At 39.9% G+C, this 26,080-nt stretch overlaps 1 protein-coding gene across 1 annotated transcript in view; it reads right to left on the bottom strand.

Moving 5' to 3' along the window:
- Cubn (cubilin) overlaps positions 1–26,080 on the bottom strand; it is a 197,437-nt gene that overhangs the window by 59,072 nt on the left and 112,285 nt on the right. Inside the window, exons 29-41 of the mRNA XM_040755469.1 lie at positions 23,607–23,766; positions 21,459–21,572; positions 19,074–19,184; positions 17,710–17,838; positions 16,751–16,883; positions 13,190–13,395; positions 12,148–12,332; positions 11,094–11,289; positions 10,481–10,678; positions 6,529–6,675; positions 4,496–4,686; positions 4,175–4,358; positions 145–319 (exon numbers count right to left, since the gene is read on the bottom strand). Of these exons, the coding sequence (XP_040611403.1) occupies positions 145–319; positions 4,175–4,358; positions 4,496–4,686; positions 6,529–6,675; positions 10,481–10,678; positions 11,094–11,289; positions 12,148–12,332; positions 13,190–13,395; positions 16,751–16,883; positions 17,710–17,838; positions 19,074–19,184; positions 21,459–21,572; positions 23,607–23,766 (2,129 nt within the window). The remainder of the gene's footprint in view (positions 1–144; positions 320–4,174; positions 4,359–4,495; positions 4,687–6,528; positions 6,676–10,480; positions 10,679–11,093; positions 11,290–12,147; positions 12,333–13,189; positions 13,396–16,750; positions 16,884–17,709; positions 17,839–19,073; positions 19,185–21,458; positions 21,573–23,606; positions 23,767–26,080) is intronic.

The raw sequence follows: 26,080 nt of genomic DNA, 5'->3' as shown, positions 1-26,080 counted from the left end.
TCAGACATTTACTTATCTCTTTGTCTCTATATTTTCTTGGGCAGTGGGTACCCGCTGAGCAAAGAAGAAATAAGTTGTCTTGGATATGGCAGCTAAAAAAAATAAACTTTGGGTTAGAGGAACATTAAAATGTAGATGACCTACTTGGGTGTTTCTTCAATATTGAATTGATCTTCAAACTGGAGCTGTATACTTTGCCCAGAAGGTGCCTCTAAGATCCAAATGCATTCAGCATGCTGGGGATAATTAGCAGGATAGTTCGGAGAGGTCACGTGTCCATCAGAATCAGCACCATGGATGTAGATGTTGCCCCCACAGGCTGCCAAGAAAAGGTTAAATCAATCTACATTCTGGAGAATGAGAATATATTCAGCCTCACAAGTGCTGTGTGCAGTTAATTTGTCTTTATTTTTCCTTTCATTTGAATTATCCTGATGCTCTTTTAAGCAAGTACAATTAGACTTTCCTATAAAATGAGCTACGATGTATGTCCCTCTTTATTCTGTCAACCCTCTATTCTGCTTTTTTCACCAGGTCAAGTGTTTTCTTTTGAAATGTGTGTATGTGAGGGCAGGGTTGCTCTTTTGTTTTTTAATTTGATTTCATTTTGTACCTTATTTGTATGGGTGTTTTTGTCTACAAGTATGTCTATGCACCACATGAATGCTTGATGCCATTTGAGACCAGAAGAGAATATCAGATTCTCTGGAAATAGAGTTACAGACAACTGTGGTCTGTCATATGGGTGCTGGAAATTGAACCCAGGTCCTCTGAAAATGCAGCTAGCACAGCTAGTACTCTTAACCACTGACCCATCTCTCTATCCCATTTGTTTGCTTTTTGAGATAGTCTTGGCTAAACCCTGTCTATGTCACTGAGGCTGCCTTGAAATGTTAAACCTCTTAGATCCACCTCCCATGAGCTGGGATTATAGACACATACCACGATGCCCACATCCAAAATGTCTATTCTAACTAAAAAATTTACTTTTCATTAAAGCTAACAAAATGATAATGTAAAGTATATGCAGCATCACATGAACACATAAACTGAAGTTCTACGAGGTTGATTGACTTGTTAGAACTTCTTGCAGTCTGGAGTCAAATCATCTTGGGCTGTCTTTAGCCTCCTTAGTAGTCATTTATTGTTTACCTATATTTGACCTAACCTCCATTTTCATGGCTACTAGGTAAATCAGGGTCATGTCAACTTTCAATCCCTTGTTTGTTACTATTCAGAATAAATTCATTTGCATCTGTCAGCTCTTCCCACACTCTGTCAGTCCAGGCTAGACCAATCTTCTCATCCCTTTTTTTCAACAGCCTACCAGACATTTTCAGAATATGTAATTCAGGGATTTCAGGGTGAACATATATCAATCTGGCACCTGTGTGCACCTAGCTGTTACTCATGCTCCTTCATCCCCTCTCTCCATTCCCACCTTCCAGCCACCTGAAAATCCACTGGATTCCCTACTTATAACATCTTTCAACATGGACTCTTTTCTACCTTCTTACTGACATTGCCTTAGTTCAGGACGTGGCAGGTTTTCCTGAGTTACATTTTCATCTGGGTTCTTCCTTCATTCTTCCAATCATGCAGCTATGTTGATGTTTCTGTTCTGGTCAAGCCGTAGCACTTTGTATTTAAACCTTTCAGTATTTAAAACTTATCTTTGGGTCATTCTAATGGCCCTTAGCATCACGATACACATGTGGTTCATCACCATAATCATCTCCTTATGACCCTATTCTCCAACATAGTAAATTCTTGAAAAATCGTGAATTGTCTTCTAATGCTGAGATGTCTCATGTTACATAATTCTTTGCAAAAGTACAAATCTCTGCTCACTCCTTTCTTCTATGATTCCATCAGTTGGATATATCTTCCCTGATATGGAATGTCCTTCTATATGCTGTGAATATGTGTTGCTTTTATTGGTAGATGAATAAAGCTGTTTTGACCAATGGAAAGGCAAGATATAGCTAGGTGGGAATTCCAAACAAAGATGCAGAGAGAATGAAGTTGGAGTCAGGGAGACGCCATGTACTCAACAAAGGAGTAATATGCCAGAGCATTATTGGTAAGCCTTGTGGCAATATACACATTAATAGAAACGGGTTCATTTAATTGTGAGAGTTAGTCAGTATAAGCATGAACCATTGGCCAAAAATTATAATTTTAATATTAGTCTCTGAGTAATTATTTCATAAGCATCAGCAGGTACCCAGCAGGAGGGAGAGAATCTGGTCCAGTGGAACCAGGAGATACAGAGAAAACATCCAACTACACTTCTCCCTGTGGTTACAGATCCTGGAGCATTTTTCCATTTGGAACCTACTATGTTGCACAATAACGGCCTCTGCTTGTCTTTCTCCTTCATTGCGTGGAGCCTCTTGATGGAACTTGGTAGCATGTGCAATGTGAAGCTCTTTATAAATGTTTAGCTAACTAATTAACAAGCCAATTAATCAGGTGAGAATAAAAGACATTTAGTACAGAGCCACAGAACTATGAATCAACTACAGTGGAGAGAAAAATCTCTGGGGAAAGATAGTATATATAAAGCTCAGCAAGTGATGCCAAGAGCTATTCAGCAAAACATAATTTAAGACATAGGAAATGGCATGATGCAGACACGACGGGAAGAGAGCTGGGGAGAAGTCTGCCTTAGTAAGTACGGGGAGACAAGCAAAGCATGACCATATTTCTTGAGGCTGCCCCCAAATAATTTTTAAAACAAAAGACCTTTGTTGGATCTTAATATTAAGGACAGTCATGTGTGCGAGGAAAGGCAGGGAGATGATAATGGCCACTAGCATAGATGCATGACCAATGGGCCTAGAAAGGAACTAAGAAGAAAGTACACTTAGCTCATTTGAACTGTCACAGAATTAAGGCTAATCCTAGCATTAACAAACTAGGAAATTGGGTCCTGCAGGAGGTCAAACCGGCCCATTCAAAACTCACTGTGAATCCCCAACACGAAGGCAGGGATGTAAGAGAAAATGCCAACCTCGAACAGCAGCACAGCTGCCCTCAGAGCTGTTACCAGCTTCCTGCGAGCCAGTGCTTAATGCATTAGGCGGTGACTGAACACACTACTTGTCTTGGGCCTTGCATGAATTATTAAATGCTTTGGGGGGGGGTGATTGATAAAAATTTTTTATTTCCTTCTGTTTCCCAAATAAAAAAATGATGCTGCCATTCTGAATTCTCTCACATCTGAGATAATGTGTAATAAAACACAAGATTTCTGTTGGACACAGTGACACATGCTTATAATTCCAGTATTTGGAGTGTCAAAGTAGGAGGATCAGGGATTCAAGGTCGCCTTCAGATACAGAGAGAATTTCCAGCTACCTTGGGCTATATGAGACCCGATTTCAAGCAGCAGCAGCAGCAGTAATAGCAACAATAACAACAAAAACAAACAAACAAAAACATTTCCAATACAATCAATATACCTTTTGAAGCATTTTCAAGAATCTAGGATTAAGGTCACATAATCATTCATGATATTGAATTTGAGGGGACAAGTGGAGATTTAGTTGTGCTGTTTAGTCTACACTGACATTAAGTTAAATGCTATTAAAAAGTGACTGTCATGAAAATCAAATAATTACAGTAAAATTAAATACAATTGTAAGTAAGCATAAGTAAGTAAGGGTGATTGTAGAAAGACTGCTGCTGCAATACAATAATACATGAGTAATAATAGAATCATAGAACAGTGTTTACTACAAAGGAAGAACACAAATGAGGATGAAGGGGGCACCCAAAGCCTTTACTGTGCTACTGTAACTAAGTTTAACTAAGACATTTCATTACAGAAAGAGTAAGGATTCCAGGGTCCATGAAGATCAGTTCATTTGGAGAATTCACTTTGCCAGTAATTAGAAAAAACAAAATAAAACAAAGCCAACAACTTAGAAAATCCAAAGCCTCTTTTACTCACCTGATAACTACAAATGGCTACACTTTACAAGCATCGTAGGGCATAGTTAGTGTATGGAGCAGGCTCTAAGTCCCAGGTTGATCATAGGCAGATGTTCTTATTAATGTCACAACTTTTACCACACAAAATTTGGCATTGTTTTCCTAAAATCTATCTTAACAAAAATCAAGCAATCTCAGGAAAAAAATAGATATAATTCTCAGGGGAAGTACTTACCTAAACTCTTTGCCTCATATCTGATCTTAAATCCTTGACCACCATTACTATTATCAGAAATGAACTGAACAAACATTTCATTGTCTGAGGTGAACAGAGTTGATGGAGTATAAATTCCACAGAAACGACCATTTCCTCCAGAGGGTCCCAAGGGTGGAGAATGGATATCTGGTCCATTTCTTAGCTGGAAAGAGATTAAAATTATGCAATATCCTTTATATTGCAAAAGAATGTTAAAGGTCCTACCAATTTGCATACTAAGAATGCTGAAATTAAGTCTGCAGAGACAGTTAACCACAAAAAGTAACAAGCATGACCTACCACCAAGTAATCCCCCTGGCTGCAAGAAGAGTCTCTATTTTGAATCTGGAAAGGTTGCTCAAAATGGACAGCGATGGTCAGACCACTCTGGACCAGAACATGCCAGGAGCAGTTGAGATTGGGAATGTAGGTGTCTGGGTACTTGGGGGATGTGATAATCCCTCTGTCTGCATGCAAATATCCGCCACAGCCTTCCCAAGAGGAAAAAGAAAAGTAGGTTATTCAAATGATATTGACAATGAGGTTTTTATACTTTTCTCCCCACCCCCCAATTGGAGATTTTTAAAATGCAAGCAACAGATGAGAAATTTGAAACTGGGATCAAAGAATAAGAAATTATTAGAGGCACAACCACTAAATGAGCACACACTGTTGGATACTGACAGCGTTGTAGTTAAGATTTGAGTCATGGAGAATGGACCATTTGCTTTCACAAAAACTGGCTTTCCAGAGGTGGACGGCATGTTAAAAGTAAATATATACCATGTGAAATAGTAGTAAGTTCAAGAAAGAAAAGTGAGGGGAAGATGTACTCTGTTGCTAGGGAAGTTGGAGAGGTAATATCTGAGCAGAGACCTGGATGGAATAAGGAATGAAACTGGGTGAGCTCAGAGAAGACAAACATTGCAATCCAGAAAACAGTGTAAAGGCTTGATGTGATAAGAGGGCCATCACTGGGACTCAGGCTAGATGAGGTAGCATGCACAATTCAGAAAGTAGCTTGGTGAGCTTATATAAGAAGCAGAGCAGACTTTACTCTGCTACTTAAGAATGGAAAGGCTTTGGAGATCATCTGTGCATCTATCATCTATCTATCTATCTATCTATCTATCATCTAATTAGCAATCTACTGTCTGTCCATCCTTCCATCTATCATCTAGCTAGCAATCAATCATCTATCCATCTATCATTTATCTATCTGCTTTTTTGTCTATCTGTCTAATGAGATGCTAATGATATATTAGACATTGCGAGTTGAGGAAGAGTGGGGAAGCAGGCCTTAAGTTGTCATTGTCAAGTACTAGGCAGCCTGTCATCAAGTAAATAAAGAAACTTCACACAAGTTATTGCAGAGACAGACATTTGTTTGAGCTCTAATTCCAAAGCACAATCTCGATCCTCTGCACAGCCTGCTTCTACTGAGTGTAAGGTAGATCATTTTCCTATGATTGCTCCATCCTTATAAAAGCTATATCTAAGCAGGAAAGGAATTACTAGATTAATTTTAATGTTAGGTTAAGAATCCATTTTAAAATTAATTTTTTCATACATAACTGTCTTTCAATATTCCATAGACAATTTCTTTAATGTTAATCTAGCTTTACTTCAATGTTATTATGAGATTTCACATGGTGTCAAGTATTGAGAAATCTCAATTATATGACACATAAAGCAGTTCATATACTACACACATCCTCTGACTAACCAAGTCCCTATTTTAAGACCTACAGACTCTTTCTATCACACTCAAAGCATTCATAAACGTGTCTCCTGTATCATGTTTACTGGTTATTTCTTAAGTGGGATACAGTATGTTATCCATAGTTCTTCAGATGGGCTATGGATATGTATTCTCTTCCAGGTCCAACTCTTAGCTAGGGTGAAAGCTATTTTAAATATCTTTTTCTTGTGTCTACCATGAACACACCTCTTACAGAAGTGGGAAGTACCACTCAGACACCCAAGAACAAGAGACACTCTTGTACAGTGACAACTCTGGTTTGTGTGCGGACTTGGTACCTAGCACCATGATGTAGTAGGTACCTGTGACTTTTGATTTAAACTTATATCTTAGCATGGGAAAATGATTTGGGCAATTAGGGAGAAAGTGGATAGGAGAGGAGAGCAGAGGGGAGGGGAGAGGAAGGGAAGGGAAGAAAAGAGGGGGCTAAGGGGGAGGAGGGAGAAATGCATGAAAAAAAGAGGAGGACAGAAAGAATTGAGAGAGAAGAAAGCTAGAGGAGAAGAGGAAGGAGAAAAGGAAGAGAGAGGAGCGGGGAGGAAATTAAATGGCGAGCGTTTGACCACATTACTTTTGTGAAAGGAGGCATTGAAGCCTGCTCCAGTGATGCTGCCATCTGAGGTGAAGCGGATATACATGTACTCTCCAGTTGACCGGATGGGCCCGGGAATGTCTCTGCCACACAGGACAGCCAGGATTGGGGATACGTTAGTTTCTCCTGTGACCAAAGAAGGAAAATGTCAGTGTGAAAATACAGTCTTAAGAATCTACTCCACCATCTTTTGCAGCCCAGCCAAAACTACTCACATGCTTTTCCCAGAACACCCAAGTGCCCAGGAGATAATAGTGTTCTCAGTAAGAGGGACAGCCAACTTCACATCGTCCTGGCTCCAACTTGCCATGACCTGCCTGCCCTTTTCTTAACCCTTGTCATTAAAAACCTTTGGGACAAGTCTCTCTGTCTTCCTAAACCTGGCAGCCAGCTCTTCCTGGCACTGAAACTCAGAGAGAGGGGAGCTGAGGCTGGAAAGGGATGGAGGGCCATGTTTACATGAGTGGGAGTTAGAGGCTATCGTCTCAGCTGCTGTGATGGCTGAAGATAACTAGCCTAGATCTGAGTTCATAGAGGTCGCTCACTAGGAGGTAAGGAAGCTTCATATGAGCATTTCCCCAGCCCAGACATGATTTTATTTTTGTTACTTTTTAGATTTTGTTTGCTTTGTGGTAAAAGAACTATGGTTATATGGAGGATGAATAAAGATGGTCCCAGCAAGTGTGGTTCCCAGGAGGAGACACAAAAGGGAGTCAGGCCAATCTGTGGTCCCTTTTCTTATTGCTTCCTTTGGATATACATGTCCAACAAACCAATTGTTAGCTATCTCAACCAGAAGCTGAATGGGATACAGGGGATTATAGCAGACTAGGCTGGGAAAATGATAAAGACAGAAAATTGGCAGATTTTAATCTTATAAAAAAAAGAGAGAAAGAATTTGAGAATAAAGAAATGTGCTCTTTTACATAACCAGCAACGTGTGTGTGTGTGTGTGTGTGTGTGTGTGTGTGTGTGTGTGTAATTTTAAAAATGCTGAGAAGCCAGTTTCTACTTTTATGTAATTAGCAATACACTGGCAATTATGAATATGAACTTTTGCAAGAAGCTTGGAACAGAATTTTTGTTGACTTTCTGTATTTATTAGCTATAAAATTTTGGTCCATTTATGGCAATACATGTTTTACTTCTCAGTGACACTGGGCTTTACCTATTAATTTTTATTTATTTTCCAAATACCACCCCAGACTGGTGAAACAGTGCTTATCCCTACATGATTATTTATTTAATTCGTTCATCAGTGGCTACACAACTCAGTAACTACAGTAATCTTTACTTATCTTTTTAGTCTCCAAATCTAATTCTGGGGCATTTTGATAAACTTGCAAATGCTAAACATTCCAATTTTAGACCAAAGACCCATCTCTAAAGGGGAAATAAGTCTGGGAACCATAAATATCAGGCCTAGAAGAAAGTCTGATGATTCCCTAGGCCAGCCTGACTGTCTTAGAGATGTGGAAACAGGTACTAAAATTATAAAACCCTGACATTTATTGAGCAGCTTCTATGAACCCTTTTAAGTGCCTTACATATGGTTTCTAACTTTTTTCTTGATGAAAACAGTTAGATAGGTATTATTGTCATCATCACCAGAGAAGGAGTCTTATGAGGGACGCAAGCTTGGTTACCATATGTAAGAGCACAGAAGTCAACAATGACGCTAACCCTGACAGATTAACTCTAGGTACCCCAAACTTCCTCTACAAGATGATATGTCTAGTGAGACTACAAGAAGGAATTACTGGTTGATTTATATTTGGTTTTGAGACAGTGTCCTGATTATTTCAGGCTCACCTTGAACCCACAAGGTAACAAACAGAGGATAACCTAGAACTTTTGATGCACTACCTCTGTTTTGGGAGCGCTGGGATTACAAGGCTGTATGGCACTGGGAACTGAACCAAGGTCTTCTAGAATGCTAGGCAAGCACCCTATCAACTAAGCTATATCCAAGTCCAGAATTACTGACTTCTCATATAATATTCCTCTCCCTCTCTCTTCTCCTTCCTTTCCTCCCCTCATTTATTCCTTTCATCCTTTCCCTTCTATCAAAAAAATACTTGCTATGTTCAGCATAGTTCTATGAAATATTTTGGAGAATGTTTAGTACATAAAATTTGATGTGTGTTGTCTTTAAGAGAATGATTTTGTTTTAAACAATAAAAAGGAATCCTAATTGGGAGATTGACTGGCTTGTTTACCAAGATTGCTGCAGGACCCTGTGCCATTTTATGGCCATGTGCCAAGGATTTATGAGGACTGACCAATTGCACATGATGTCTGTGTCACTGTTTTATGGTCAATGGACTTTGCATATTTGCTTTGGAATGTCAAACATGCCTACCAATCAGAAGCAAAATAACTAGTGGGGCAAAAATCCAAAAAAATAAAATAACAGGAAAGTAAATTTTAATTCCATAGAAGTTTAACACAGTGCAAGAGGACAAAATATCCAAAATACCCAACAACTGACACAGGTACTCAACACGTGCTTTTTTTTGAAGAAGCAAATAAACAGATGAAGAAGGAAGGAAGCTATAAGCCATCTATTCATGGTTGTGAACTAAAGAGACCCATGTGCATCAGTTGCCCCACTGATCTAAATGCTTTTGTTGTTTTGGCACAAAGCACAATTTTTGAGCTCTTTCAACTCACCCTATGAGCAAGAAAATGGATAGAACACATGTCAGAAGTGTCTACTTAAGTAAAGCAAAGCTTAAAGGATTCTGTAGCTACAAAATTCTTGAACTTTTGTTCAAATTTTACATCTATTGCCTTTTCAGATAGTCATAAAAAGCTGCTGGGGGAGAAAAGACCTCAGGAGCAGCATTCATCTCTTTCACAGATGATAAAACAGGCTTGCACAGGTCATCCAAGGAGTGTGCTTTAGCGTCCAGGCTTGCAAGACAAGCAACTCAGTCGATGGTGATTTTTAAAGAACAAGCAAGCTACTCCATTAATACAGTTCCCTCCTGAAGATTTCTAAAAGGTTTCAATTGTATTGTGAACACTCAGATTCATGTGTGCCACGATGCACCCATTTAATTACACTGTAAAAATAAAATCTAGTATATACAGGGATGCCTTGATGTCAGGAAAGAGGAGATATTCTGGATGTGTGCTGAAAGTTAATTGTTCACAGGACAGAAGGTCTGTGAGGGTATGATTGATTATTTCTTAGCGTCCAGTCTCCATAGATTGAGATGCACATCTCCACCAAGCAATGTTTCTCACTGGGAGGTTTTGTACAGATGGGACTATAAGAAAGCAATTTCTTGAATATTACAGTCAAACACCTTTGCTGTTATTGACAATATACATTTCCAGGTGATGCAGACATTGGTATTCTGGGGGCCACTGAGAAACACTGATATAAAGGATGTGGCCTCCCAATTGTCCTTTTGTACTTAGTTGATGCATAGTAGGAAGGGCAATTGCATGTATACTGTATAGTTTCAAGGTTCCTGCCCCATCATCAATGTATAGCAACACTACAACGTTCTCATTTCTAACTCTTCTACCCACAGATCTAGGAGAAATGGGTACATTGCCTATCTTAGATACTTACTGGTTTTAAATTTGGATCTTAAGGCTACAAATACAAATGTTAGTATCTATTTTCACTGTATCAATAAAAATTTAGCATAGCTTGAAATTCCAGACTGTGTCTCCCTTCAAAAGGCCTTTATTTTCTCTGAGGAATGTGTTATCCCTGACACTTTGTGATAGGTAATATAGTACTCTCCCTACATTCTCTAAACATTGTAGCTATTTACTCCATTTTATGGCTTTATTGGTTACAGTATCTATGAAATTCTGTACAAAATGTGGTGGCGCTAGTATACAAGCACAAAGGCAACTAATTGTAACTGTGCATAAGAGTTTAAACAGTGCTTTCTACATGGTTTCTCACCATCTCTTATGATGAGTCTGTCATAGTCACACATTAGCTGAGATTCGATGTCCATGGAGATAATGTTGAGTTCCACAGTAGAACCAGGAGCATAGATGATCCATGTACAGTCAACACGATTATCATACTGCCCAGGCCAGCCCGGGGAGAACAAAAGGACAGGAGTATCCCCTGTCATCATATATCCTCCACAAGAACCTATAGGGGGAAAAGCAGCATCTTTAAGCCCTTCTCTTGGAAGTATTTCAAAAATGGTTGCACTCTGGGGCTGAGAGATAATACACAGTTAAAAGCACTTTCTACTCTTGCAGAAGACCTGCATTGGGTTCCCAATATCCATGTCAGACAGTTCATAACCATTGTGACTCCATCTCTAGGAAACTCAACCTCTCTTCTGGAATGTTAGGGCACCAGTGAACACACACACACACACACACACACACACACACACACACAGAAGAAGAAGAAGAAGAAGAAGAAGAAGAAGAAGAAGAAGAAGAAGAAGAAGAAGAAGAAGAAGAAGAAGAAGAAGAAGAAGAAGAAGAAGAAGAAGAAGAAGAAGAAGAAGAGAGAAACAGATAGACAGAGAGTCTTAGAAAGACCCCAAACACACCTGTAGCAATGGTAGGAATAACTGCAGGAGAAGCATCTACTGCAAACCACTCCAGAAGGAATCCCTTCCCTGAGATGGTAGAGTCAGAAGAAAACTGGAATGTCATAGAGTTTCTACTGGAACTAATATATTCCAACAACTGGTTACTGCAGTAAGTGCCGATCAGGCGGGAATGGATGTCGCGCCCATCATAAATCTGCATGTTAAAAAAAAACACAATAAAGCATCATAACTAGCCAATTATCTATATTTTTCTTCATTAAAAGAGAAATTTAAAGGATGGTTTGTAGTTTATAATTTTATCAGAATAGAAAGGATTTCAAGAAAATGCTTTACTTCAATTTAAAACAGAAAGTCACATTAAATATATTGCCATAAATAATTTAAAGTGTTCTATATAGCTCCATTCAGAATTATCCTAATAAACATGCTTGTGGGCTATATCATATTTAGTTGCTTATAATCAAATCTGTGGGTGGGAAAGTACAACCTATTGTACAGAGGGTCTTACTCTAAGAGAGAAAAGAATTAGTAACAAAGAAAGAACTGTAGCTTATGGAGCTTCCCATATTCAAAATACTTAGTAAATCTATTAATCTATTCCATCTGCCTTAAAAATACTATCTTACCTATTTAGAGACATTTTGTGATAATCTCCAAATAATTGTAAATAATTCATTGTAAAAATCCTCTACTAAGCTTATTTATTTCAAATTACATCCTAGTTATTCCCACAGCTATTGGGCATCATGTCAACAGTCATTGACTTCTACTTTGAGTACTGAGCTTCCAAGAAGAGTGGTTGGATTGTGGCTTCAGGGACATGATAGTGTTCTCTGGAATTCACAGAGTAACTAACGCATTTTATGTAGAATAGAAAATAACAAATGTAATACAAAAATCATTTTATATAGATGACAGTGAGGCAGCAGTTATGGTATGATAGGACCATTACATATGTCTTTTATTTATTTAAATAGGTATGAATTTGAGCTTATTTTTTCAATAGTATCCATCAAAATATATAAGCATCCCCCCTCATAAAGAAACTTACCTTTAATTTGTCAAAATTGCAGTCGGATGTTAATTCCATGTCTATCTTCAAAATTCTAGCCTGGATAATTTGAGATGCATTTACATTTACTGTCCATATGTAATTGGAGTTATCGGGGTAACTTCCAGGCCATAAGGGAGATGCGATTTTCCCATGACTTCCCACAATATTATCATTGCCAAATACTAGGAGGAAAAACAGAATTGTAAATCAGACCTATTTAGAGTGTTCTTTAATTAGATGAAAACAAAAACAAAGGGCAAGACAGTTGGAAAGGATAGGCTTTTAATTGATTGGGATTTCTTTTCTGACCACTGAAAGAAATACTGCTTCCCTTTTGGTTTTCTGGGCTATTATCTCCTGGAGAAGGATGACTCTTGAATGCAGCCTTAGTTGGCTGCAGGGTATGAAAAGAAGGGACAGCTTCCCATGAGAAAAGGACATCTCTGGCACCAGGGGACTTGGGGAGTAGGAGTGTCATCTCACACCTTAATTGTATTTTACCAATTTTGCTTTGTTTTATGAAAGAAAAGAATTTTTCTCTCCTTTTAAAATTCTATATGTAAATCAACACAGAGAATAGTCAGTCATGGGAAAAACTGAGTTAAAGAATAAAAATAATTACTATTTTATCTAAATTGGAAGAACAGCCCACATTTTTTATCTAAATGCATAAGCCGACTCGAAAAATAATTCTAAAGGTCTTAATTTTAGGAATAAATTTAAAATAGTAAATGAAACATGTCTGACAGAACTTTATCTGCCAGGACCGTATTAAAAGGCCCATTCGCATGATATTATAAACATTACTAGCAGGTGGAAATTGGAGCCTAAAAAGAAGACTCAAAGCATCAAGCACAATTTCCTTTCTTTGAGTGAGTCATCAATAATAGTTGGGTCTTTCTGGTATATTATTCTGCAATCTGAGAAATGAACGCTGAGTATAAGATTATTCTTAGTTAATATATTACCGAAACTTTTGTCATCATTCCTAGTTTGTAGGATACATTCTGGAAACCATTATGGTAACAAACCTACTTACTCTGATTGAACCTGGCCTGGAAGCCCATGCCATTGCCTGAGCCATCAGAGACAAATCTGATCCACAGAGTATGTCCCTTGATGGATGAGTAATTGCCAGGGAGAGAGTTTCCACAGTATCGTCCCACCAAGCGGCCTGTGGCGTTTCCTTCTCGGATTTCCACAAAATCCTTGTTACAGTTTCGAGAGTTCTCCAACTGGAAGGATCTAATTTGGAAACAAACAAACAAAAAGTAACAGAGTGAACTGATAGAATAAATTTGAGATTATCCTGACCAGTTTTGGGGAGCCAAATCCTTCTTCTGTTCTTCATGGGCCAAAGCAGTTCAATACTGAAAATGTTGGCTATTGCCTCTCAAGTAACAAAAAGGAACTCAATTTCTTTCTTTTTCATATGCTGAAATTAACAGTTTTTTCTTATATGTTCTCAAAATGTTGGAGATATAAAACTCTTACAAGAAAACAAACACTATTTGGAACTTTGGAATAAGCAAATGCAAAACCTACAAGATAAGCAGTATAATTCAGGCTCTGTTTTAGTACACTCGTGTTATGGCCGGTGTGAACTATGCTGAAATTGTTTTCCTCTGCTTCTGAGGAAAGAGAAAGGTGAATCCTCTTTGCTCTCAGAGGGCGGCGACTCCCCAGCCTCACTCTCATAGCATCCTACCCTGCCATGGTGTGTGGTCCAGCAACCTTACTACCTCCTGAAACCTCATCTGAAATAAAGAATCTGGGCCCCACATGCTTTGTCTGGACATTTCTTTCCTTCCGCTGCAGATCCTTTGCTGATGTGTTACATTCCGGATTTCCTGTCTACAGGTCCTCTGTGTGCGCATGCGTCTCAGATTCGGTTTGTGCTTCTCCTTCAGCTTGTTTGTTTGTTTTTCTTTTCTGTCAGTTTTGTGCTACTCTGGCTTGTTTGCTTTTATTTTACTTATAATGATTATTACTTTAAGTGACTGTATTCTAATGAGAGAAAAGAAGATGTGGATTTGGGTTGGTGGGGAAGTGGGGAGGAGCTGGGAGGAGCTGGGGGAGGGGAACCAAAATCAGAATATAATGTATGAAAAATATTTTTCAATGAAAAATAGATAAATATATATTCCAGAGGTGGGGGGAGAATCTCTAGCCCTAAACAGCAACTGACTTTGGCCGTGAAATTTAGTGTATCTCTGGTGATCTAAACGCTTGTTAAAATTCTGACCAGTGATCCCGGAGATGACACAGGAAAGGTCTTTCTTAATGATCAGACTGTCTTCCGGGGAGAAACAACAGGGAAGGCTTTCCATCAGGAATTACAACAGTGATACTTAAAAGAGTCTGACCAAACTTCTTATAAAAGCTTTATTCTTGGAAGTCTTTGTTTCAGACTGGTACACTTTATAAGCAAATCTACCCTTTGGCTAAGATCTTTCAGTAAAAATATAACGTGCAACAAAAATAATCTGCTTTCTGGTTCCCATTATCTCATTTCAGCCACCAAAACCAACCATTTCCTCAAAGCCTTCTGCTGGCATAAAGTACGATATCTGTTCATTACTTTGAATATCTGTTGCATAGAATAAATAAGTTTTATTTCTGCCCCCTCCTTTTCATTGCAAATCCAACCATAATTTATCCATTTTTTTTTTCTCCCTGCTCAGTTTCGCCACAGCATCCACAATCTAAACCCTCTGTTGGAACTTGATGGGTTTCAGATGTTTCTGACACACCCCAGGGAAGAGGTCTAGTTCCACATCTGGGAGTATTTTAGATGAGGGCAGAAGTAACTCCCAGGCCTTGCCAGAAAGCCTTTCTCATTACCATTAACACACAGCAAAAGCAGCTGCAGTCTACAATGGCCACTTTAACAATAAAACTCAAGCCTGTGACACAAAGGAGTCAAACTTCACACAGGTGAGTGAGGTTATCAATGGAGTCCCTAAGAGTTCTCTATTCAGTAATTATATTTACTGTCTGTCAGCTGGGAAAATGGATGACACTTTCTGTCCTCATTTGCTTTCTGTTGCTGTGACAGACACCATCACCAAAACTAACTTAAAAAGGAAAGAGTTGATTCGGCTTATAGGTTACAGTCCCTCATATGGAAAGACCTAGGTAGGGGCTCAGGGCAGGAACCTGGAGGCAGGGACTGAAGGAAAGACCAAGAAGGAGGACTGCTAACAGACTGCCACCTAGGCTGCCTTTCCTCTGTAGCTCAGGCCTGCAGGGGGCTGGGCCCGCCAACATCGATTAGCAAGGCACGCCCACTGGCTAAGTCTTCAGTTGAAGTTCCCTCTTCCCACCTAAGCTCTAGGAAGTCCAATGTGGGTGGGGTAAGGGAGCTTGTCTCTGAAGCACCACAGGAGATTCTTCAGACACAGCAAATACTGAAAGTCTTCACAGAACACTGCTATGTCATGGTCTTGAAATATGTATTTTAAAATTTAGTATCCTTAACATAACCAGGGTCCTTCAAGTTCATTAATATCCTAAGGAGGGAGTGAATCTTTTGAGCTTTCTTCAATTCACTGGCATCTTGAAGTTGATTTTTCAATAAATTTGTCAAGAACCGAGAGCAGTTAGATACGCCCAGTATCTAACCTTGTTCCTGGAACCATTGACTGTCGGAGGGGTGAACAACATGAGTACGGTAGAGGTGGGAGGAAAAAGGCCAAAAAGGAGGTTCATGCATTTGACAAGTTACACGGAACAAGCTGCATGGAGGATCTTGGACTTCATCCCTGAGACAGGAGTGTTCCTCCCTCACCACTGTCTGTAAAGCACCCCTTGGGAAGGATTACATGTCCACGGTGTGCTCCAGGTACTGATTAGCATTTGCTGAATGGAAACACACACCATGTGGAGATTATTGTATGGATATTTGTTTAATCTCCTGCGACATAAGAAATGTCACAATTTCAGTGAAAACAAAGGTGATCGCAAACATCCCCCCATGGCAGTTTAATCAGTTCTTGTTGCACAGACGGGCATGACTAGGAGGAAGAGCCAGAAAACAATGTTCTTCTCCCAGCATGGAGAATTTACATCCTTCTCAAGACAAAATCAACAACCAGATAGTGCCACGCATGCCTGTTATCCCTGCATGGCAAGGTGAGGCAGAAGGATCACAGATTTGAGGCCACGGTGGGCTGCACAGTGAGGACATGTGAAAAGCAACAATAAGAAAGAATTAGTGATTTCAACCTGATTCCAATAACGTGCAATATAATATGGCATATGACTTTGAACTCAAAATGATAATTTAAATACCCCAACATATCTTCAGTAAATAAATATTTGCTCGTTCTTTTCTTTCTTTTTCTTCTTTTTAATTTTGTGACACAGGGTCTGTATGTCTCCCTGGCTGTCCTGGAGCATGCTGTGTAGACCAGGCTGGTCTCAAACTCAAAGAGATTTATTTGCCTGCCTCTACACAGGGGTGCTAGGATTAAAGGTGTGTACCGCCACACCTGGCGATGGCTTGGACCAGGATGCTGGTTACCCATCCTATCAGTAACAGTGCTTCCTCCCTGCAGACTCACCAGCACGAGACAACACACCCATGCAAAGGACTTACAGAAAGGACAGCTGTAGCTGGTTTCCAGGAGAGCTGACAATGTTCCAGACACATTCCACATTAGGATGGTACTCCGCTGGGTAGTCAGGGCTGTTGAAGATTCCATGAGCTATGTTCAAGGTTCCACCGCAAACTGGAAGTCAAAGAAACAAAGGGAGCTTCAGAGCAAAGGCCAAATAAAGGATACCACAAGATACAAGAGGAAGAGCCTTGGAGCCATATGCAAAGGACATGGCACTTTCATCTCACATTAACAATAAATCTGTGTCACATATAGTAATAGAGGGAAGATTCCAAAACCAGAAAACCAAGAGCTCTTCTGTATGGTAGACCAGAGGGGACCCTTTTCTCAAAGTCTTTCTGCTTGTGAACTAGAAATGTAGGTTAAAGGAACTTGTTTTTACTCCTGCAGCCACTTGATTTTGATGGTCAGGGTGATTTTCAGGCTTTCCCTGGAAGAGAAGGTACTTTGCAGCTTTTCCCTGTGAGGAGAGCACTGATACACAAACCTGGGCTGTAACAGCCCCTCTTGGCCAGGAACCACAGTGCTGGATGGCACTGTGTCCCTTCCCCACCCGTGTGCCTCACTACACAGGGGACCTGTCAATCCAGACCTACCTGACCCTACCATCAAATGCAGATTAACCGTGAAGCTCTGTGTCCCTATGAACTTCCATCAAACTGTCAGTCATGGAGCACCTTGGCAAACACATTGCTGTGACCCTAGAGAACAAGTCTCCAGGACTATAAGGTGTAGCTAAAGTCAGCCCGGTTTCCAGCCTGTTCTCTTCACTCACAGATGTTGTGGTTATGAGAATTTACACAACATTAAATTATGAAGAAGGGAATTGCAGAAAACTGGCTCCCAACTTTAAACTAAAAGAGTCCTAAATAACCAACCAAAGCTTTCCATCCAACGCCGCTAACCCTGCAGTCATCTGTTAATGCCTCTTACTCACCTGATGTTGATGCAGAATAGAAGGCATGGAAACCCTGAAACGTGGCAAAAGAATCAGACACAAACCTCAGTGTCAGGGCATTGCCAAAGGATATGATGTGACCGGGCAAGGAGGCGCCACAGTAACGGCCTAAAGAATGAAAAGAGTAACAAGGAGGTGAGTAATGGCGTGGCAGAGGCCACACGTATCTTTACCAGGCACACATAAGAAATCATAATGAGAACCACTTACATCAGAGTTCTGTTTGAGACAATGCCTGGCCACTAAAGATAAACTCTAGATACAAGCATAACCAGGATGAATTATAAACCTGATTTAAAAAAAAATAGAGGGACAGAGGAAAAGCTAATGTGACCAAACTTCAAATCTAACTCAAGTAAATATTTCCAACCAAGTAGGGACCAGACAATAATGCACTTAGACTCTCAGTACATTGTCATAGAGAAGAGGAGACAGCGGATCAGGTGACATGGATTCGACGACCGGCTTGCCAGTTACTAGTTATGTAACCTGAGACAATTTACTTGGGGCTCTGTGACTCAGTTTCCCCATATGAAGAGGGGGCATACTAGAAATAACTAAACTCATGTCACAAGGATATAAAGACTGAGTTCCCACTTACAGAGTACTTAGAACAGTACTCCACAGGAGGTGGTTGGGTAAGAGTGTGTGTTATGTCACACATCCTTGTCTTCGGTACAGTATAATGGATTAATATCTCAGACAATACAATGAGAGGTATGCCTGGTGCTCCATTATGGGCACAGGAATCAAAGCAGTCTCCTCTGACAGAGCTTTTCCTGTGGAAGGAGGGACACTCCCATGGCAAAATGCCCATAGAGAAAACTGAATGCATCTAAGGTTATTTTGTCTGAACCATTTTAAAAGCAATGTCACATACATTTTAACTTATTGGGATGCCTAGCAAACACATTGGTGAATTTTTAATTAAATCAATTAATTTTAAAATCTTTTCCTTCCTCTGGAGACAGAGAAAACATTTCCAATGGAACATAACTAGTATTTTAAAGTACTGGCCAGAAATTTCTGAATTTTCTGTTTACTGATGAAATGGTCTTTGTTTCATTACTGCTTCAGATTATAATTTGGGATCTGTAACATGCACTTTAGAAACAAACTGAAATATACAAACTGTTTTTGAACATAAATGAGTCCCACATTATCTTGCTTTCCTGCTCTCTGATTATTCTTATGTGACTTCTGAGGCTCTTTATGCTTATTGGAAACACTGTAGCTTTGAATGCCAACACACACACACACACACACACACACACGCACGCACGCACGCACGCACACACAATACTTGCCAAGACTACACATGTAAATGATTGAGTCTCTAGTACCTTGGACAGGTGCATCATAGTCTTTGCCATCCAAAATTTCTAAAAAGTCCTGTGTACAATCTGTACTGTCTTGAAGATGAAAGTGGCTAAAGGAGAGGGCAATATGATTGACTGTAGAAAAAGAGAGAGAGAGAGAGAGAAGAGGGTTGGTTATTTAATAAAATACTGGCAAGCAGAACAGAGAGATTTTTGCCTCTGGTACTTTCAGAGGAGGGTTTTCCAGCAGGGAAGCAAGGAATTTGGCAGCTTTGCACAGGGCTGGGGTGGGTAAACAGAGCTAAGGGCTCAGCCTCATGCTTAAAGGGCTTCCTTTGAAGAGTAGCAGAATCCATGCTTTTGAAAATGCTTGTAGAATCCCAAATGCCAGTCGTGGTAAATCAGGACACTTGGGTAAGTTCATCTCAGAGCCTTTGGGAAATGTCTTGTCTTGTTGGAAAATATAGCCTTAGGCTTTTGTTTTGTTTTGTTTTCCAGCCATTGTTGTATTCCTCTCCTAAGTATTTTCCTCCACAGATTAGTTTTCTTAGATTCTGATTCCTTACTGAGATTTCTTCTGATTCCTTGTACAAAAACATCCTTCTTCCACAGAACACGCCTCCTAGCACACTCAAGCTTATTTAGGGGTCACAACCAGTGCCCTAGAGCTTCTGAATCATCCATCAAGAAAGCTTTGAATCGTGTAAGGGACAGCAAGTGCCTGGGTACATTTTCCTTTTGTTGTCCTCTCCAGCGTCCCTAATCTTCAGAAAGGGATCTGTTCCTGTTGCTGTCCTTGCAGTGAGAACTTTCATCTGGATGTTTTCACAGCTCATTAGAAAATAACCAGTAGGCACAAAGCTGCTGGGCTCCAGGCAGGGGGTTTCTCTTCCTCCGCTTTGTTGGGGCTCCACCCTCTCCATCCACAAAGACTAAGAATTATATCACTGGCTCCCACATCTCATGCATGGCCACAAAATACTCTCAATTTGTGGAATTTTACTTCACAATAAATAACAATTAAATTAAGTTTAATAATATTTAAGCCCAGCTCTTTTGTATATTATTTTATGCTGAGACCTGCTTAGCCTAAGTGACTGTACTTTTTTTTCACACAGGTCATTAACAAGAGAGCAGAGCAGAAAATTTAATGACTTTCCCATATTGTGTCTGAAATCACAAAGTCTTCTCGGAAACTTTAAAGGAGGGCAGGGTTCAAATGAAATGGGATTCATAATAGGACCAGGATTGCTTTGTTTGGAGCCATTCTGCCATGTCTATAAGGGCCATCTCATTTTTTCTGCCTGTAAAATGTGGACAGACTACTATCATGTCAGGTAATAGAATTCTCAGATTCCATAAAGAAAGGAAAGTAAGCACGTATTGAGTGCTTCTAGGCCTGTTCTGGGATTTAATAAATCTGTACACAGTTGGAGAGACTAGATTTTGCTATTAGTTTCCCCTTTACTGGTCAATAGCTTGTGACATCATATCCTCTGACTGTAAGCTATTTCTCCAAACTATATTCTTCATATTCATGTATTCATTCAGCATGTACCATGCTCAGGAATACACATCAAGAGCTGTTTGTCTATCAATTACTTTTTCATGACCTCAATTTCACATGCCTGCCAGTACAGCAAAGATATACACAAATACTGTTTAACAGTGCTGGGGCCAACCTATGGTTTTGTGCATGATAGGTAGGAAGTATTCTAAGAGACACATCCTCAGTCCTTTCTCCTTGTTCGTTTGCTTGTTTGTTTGTTTTTGAGACAAGACTTTCACTGATCCCAGACTAGCCTCCAACTGGATATGAATAGAAGGTGACCTTGAACTTCTGATTCTCTTACCTCAGTGTATGTTGGAATGACAAGCATGTACCACCACTCTTTTTTTCATTGTTGTTTTGTTTTGTTTATAGAGACAGGGTTTCTCTGTAGGCTTGGAGACTGATACTACCACTCTTGATTCATGTAGTTCTGAGCACCAAACCCGGAGCTTCAGTGCTTATAGGTAGGTATTTAGTCCACTAAGCTATACTTTGAGCTCTCCAGCTCTTGGATTTTTTTAGAAACAAGGTCTCCATATATCACTCAGGCTGACCTTGAACTTACTGTTGAGCTCTGACTGGTCTCCAACTCATAAGTCTTCTGGATTAGCCTCCAGAGTGATAGAATTACCACACCCAGCCTTAAAAATCCCTTTAAATTAATATGAATCAGTTTAAAAATGTTTGCTTACTAGACTAGAAAATGACTGTTTGCATGCATTCCAGGAAGCAGGACTTCCACAAAAGAGGTCAGTCATCAACTGTTAAATGGAAAAGGTAAGCGCTCCACTGACAGCCAGGCCTCCCAAAGGTGTCCCTTGCCCCATACTCCTCTCCCTTTTATTTTTGCTACTTACATGGAGGTTGAGCTTCAATTATCCAGGTACAGTTTTGATTGTTTGGATATTTATCAGGGAACAATGGAGAGGAAATAGTATCAGAAGAGTCGGTGATGATGTGGCCTCCACATTCTGGGAAGCACAAACATATATGTCATACACTTGTGATTTCTACCAACGACACCAAACAATTATTAGATGACTGAAAAATGCTCTTATTTCCAACATGCAGGTCAACAAAGCTCTCTGCTTGGGAAGCTGCACATAAAGCATCAGGTAATTAGAAAATACTTCACAGTTTTAATATTTCTCAATGACAGGAAGTAGGGACATGGTATAGAACAACAGCTTAAGTGGTTGTGAATTGTCTGAATCATTCAACCAATATTTTGGTCTTGATTCACTTTGCTTCCTCATAAGTTACAAGAAGGGTGATTTGTTTATAAATGAGCTTTATTTTCTCTAGAAAACACTCAATTTATAAAGGTGACTGCAAGTTAACCAGAGAAGCTCAGTGCTCTATGGAAACAAGGAGAGGAGAGTGTGTTACATTCTTGAGTGCCCAGTGTCCAGAGAAAGCAAGACTGAACCAGGATCTAGAGGAGGAGAAGAGTACAGGGACTGGGCAGCCCGACATGGAGAAAGGCCATATCTGTAGTCTTGACTGAAGCCTGTGAGGCTTAAACCATATTGCAAGCAACACTGTAAAAGGGTCAGGGCAGGTTTGGGGACTGAATTTAACAGTTGGAGTGGCTTGGCTTTCATCTTCTAAGCCACACAGAGAAAGGACAGATACCAGGAGTCTCTGTGATCTGAGTACATCTCTTACAAGTTATTTGGGAAAAAGATGGAGCATGAGTGGGTAAGTCTGAGGGGGGCTGTTATAAAAGATCACATAGGGATGAAAGCATACTTTTATTCTGAAGCACTTAAGGGCATATTAAGTGTAAAGAAAAATAATGTTAAGTACTCCTTTTTCTTCGAAATCCCTGGGAATGGTAGACGTGCACACTATTGTCTTGCTCTAATGTTTCTGAGAATGCACCTTTGGGAGACAGACTCAGAAACACTCTCCATCTAGGACTGTTTACTAATACGGTACCAGCACATCTACTAGTATGAATGTTAATAGACACATGACAACTAAACCGGCGAACCTTATTTGAGTGAGGCCAGTGAGATGGCTCCACGGGTAAAAGCACTTGCCATCAAGCCTACAGACACGAGTTCAATCCCTGAGATCCACATGGCGAAAGGAGAGAGCTGAGTCTCCCTAAGCTGTCCTCTGACCTCTACATGTACACCATGGCACATACACATAAACACATGTGCAATTTTTTAATTAAAAAGATTTTTGAAGTAAATGATCTGAGTCATCAAGATAAAAAACATGGCCCCTTTCAGACCAATTAATAATCCCTCCTAGTTCTGGGTTCCTTCCATGTCTGCCAATTTGATAAAGATTAATCTCTGACTCTCTCAGCCTACATACGTGGGAGAGGGCCTAGGCCCTGACCCAAATGATGTGACAGACTTTGATGATCCCCCATGGAAGGCCTCACTCTCCCTGGGGAATGGATAGGGAGTGGGATAGGTGTGGGGGTGGGGGCATGGGAGGATGGGAGGGAGAGGGAACTGGGATTGATATATAAAATAAGATTGTTTCTAATTTAAATAAAAAAGGGAATGGCAAAACAAGAGATTATTCTCTGAGAAAAATCTGGTGAAAGGCAATGGGTGAAAAGGCTTGAGAGAGGAAACTGAGAAGTGGTGACCTGAGGACAAAAACAATAGGAAACTATGGGATTCAGCAACGAAGTGAACCACTCTGTGGAGACAGAGTCTAACTGCATTACAAACAAGTCTTACAGTTGTGTATCTCCTTGGATAGGTACTAGGTAAATTAATTTGCCTAATACTTTTTTTATATCACTGGTACTGTACCATTAAACACTATTCTAAAAACACATTGCTTAAGAGATGTACAGTTCCTGAGACATCATCATAATTTAAGGTAGACAAAGATATATAAATGTATGAACAACTACAATACTTGTAAGTCTTCCTATCTGAACATTTGCATATTAAGTTGGAAACTCTGATCAACTCTTAAAATCAGGTATCATTAGAGCACTCCAGGGCTCAGGTGACCCACAGGATACTTGCCTTGTCTGAATTGAGCTCGGAAGCCCCTGCTCTGTCTGGAAGAGCCAGACTGGAATCTCACAAAGAGGCTGTTTCCTGAGGAGGTGATGGAGTTAGGTGGCTTCTGTCTTCCACACACATTGGCGACACGGGTATTTACAGAACTTGAGCCATCATATGTCTACAAAGATGGAAGACAGAAAACTCTCAGTACTGTAAGTTTACATCTGTAAGGCCCATATTCTGTGGACCATCTGCATATCAATGAACCAGTAAAACACTGCATTGGCTGGATCTAGAACAATTGGTTTCATTTCATTTTCTTGTTGTAGAGTTCCAAGTTCATGTCTGAATATTTGGTCATTTCTAGATTTCAATGTGAGGTTTTCTGCTAATATCACTATTACCTTTATAAGTTCTGACCTTCTCAGAGCCCTCATTTTTCTCATGCCCATGAGTACATGCCCATGATGTGTATTGAAAATGCTTGATGCAAATTTGAACACAAAAGCAAAACAGGTGAGAGACAACAACCGTGCATTGTTAGAAATACAACATTCTTGGAACTCTTTGCTCCTCAGAGGCTCATAGATAATGAGCAAGAAAAACGACAGAATTTTTCTAATTATGTGAGTGGGAGTAGCTTGGTTGAGGAAATTACCTCATCCAAAGTCATGTATTGGGTTCTATCTCTGACCAGTACTGTGCTGGAACTCTTTTGACAGATCTTCTGTGCCAGTGGAGTAAAGTTTACATTATATGTGCCCCAAATTTCTGCATCATTCTGTAAAACCAGAGCTTATACATCTGTTTGGTACTCTAAGCTAGCGTGAATTCTTGAACACTTTTATGTATAAACCAGGGGTGAACTGTCTCTTATGTTTGCAAGGTAACACTTGCTACCACAAAGTACATACTCTGTTAGAAACTGGATTCAGCCTTCCTCATTGTGATCCAACAATGTTCTCTACCTATATCTTTATCAACAAATTCATAGACAGTCTTAAGTAATGTATAAGTTACATAATTCCTAAGAAGGAACAAGTCACTTTGAGTCCAAAAACTTGGTTTTAGGGTCTAGATTGAAACTCCTATTTTGTCCAATAAAAGATATCTGTTGAACAGGGTTGATATATTGTTATAATAAGAGTAAGTATCTGAAATAAATTAAACTATGACTAGTTCATTCAAAACTAATTGTCATTTATATTTTGCTAGAAGAATTGGGGGAGATAACAGAAATTCAGGGACCTAAAGTAAGGGAGGTATTCACAAATAACTTGGAAAATTTAGTCATGATTATAATCAGAATTCTGTTAAAGAAGCAGGCTTGAGAGGGTATTCTGAATTGACTTGTGCAAGCACAGGAGTCAGATGGCAATAGGATTTAAATCCTCAGAGAAAGGGAGCAGGGTTTTACAGTAATACATGCAAAGTAAGTCTGGCTCCAGAACAGCACCTCTTTCTCCCTCCCCCTTTCCTCATCTAATGTTCACATTTTAAATTCGAATATTCAGAAAATGAAACTTTAAAAGTGATTTTTATTCAACAAACATTGACAGAAAATTGAATGATGTTCTGTCAATTCAAAATATGATTTTCAGTTCCTATCAGTTTGACCAGTCACTTTTTTCTGCAGAGAGTCTTCAGCCATAGGACATCTGTGTCACACCTTCTCCCCTAAGCTCAGAGTATATTCAGGAAGAGGGTGGCAAATATGACTGTGAAAGTCAGAGGACAGGGAGGACTGCCATAGAGCAGCGTCTTCTGGACATGACTGGGCCTTTGCATCCGTGAACTCACACAGCTGTGGTTGCCTGCACAAGACCTGCACACAATCAAGGGAGTCAATATCCCAACATGGATAAGGGAGGGACTCAAGAGGCTCCACCCCCTAGCTGGGCGGCTACTGGCAGCTGATGACTAATGGAAAAGTATGAATCAGTTTCGTTCAGTAAAATGGACCTCGTTTGTGCTTCAGTGTATAACTCTATACTCATAAATGTATGGTGGCCATATACTCCCTGGTTATTTTCAGGCCAAAAACTAAATAAATAAATAACCTCCAATTCCCCAAATCCAAAAGGTACTCCAAATGTCCATAAATGAGCCCAGCCTGTAATATAGGAGGATTTCTGAGGGTTAGATAAAAGTCAGAATTCTTCAGGAACTTGTGAAGCAGGTTCCTGTCTACCAGAAGGAGCCATTTCCCTTACCTCTGGCAGAAGGGACACATGGCTACCTGTGCTGCCCATCAGCATATCCAAGCTCATGTTGGCCTCCAGACTCAGTATCACAAGTATCTGCTACATATTTCAAAGTGCATGCTAGCATGCTATCCCTTCTTACCCACTACCCTACCCTACCCTAAATCCCCCCAGCCACCCACTCTCCTTAAAACCCTGCTATCCTCAGTATGCGTTCTTTATGCTTTGCCCCTGTGTCTCTCACTACGTTTCCTCTGTCCTCTATTCCCTGTTATTCTCTCCTCTCTC

The sequence above is a fragment of the Mesocricetus auratus genome, unplaced genomic scaffold, assembly GCF_017639785.1.
Source record: "Mesocricetus auratus isolate SY011 unplaced genomic scaffold, BCM_Maur_2.0 Super-Scaffold_100013, whole genome shotgun sequence".
Taxonomy (NCBI): domain Eukaryota; kingdom Metazoa; phylum Chordata; class Mammalia; order Rodentia; family Cricetidae; genus Mesocricetus; species Mesocricetus auratus.
This window is presented reverse-complemented; position numbering and strand designations above follow the sequence as displayed.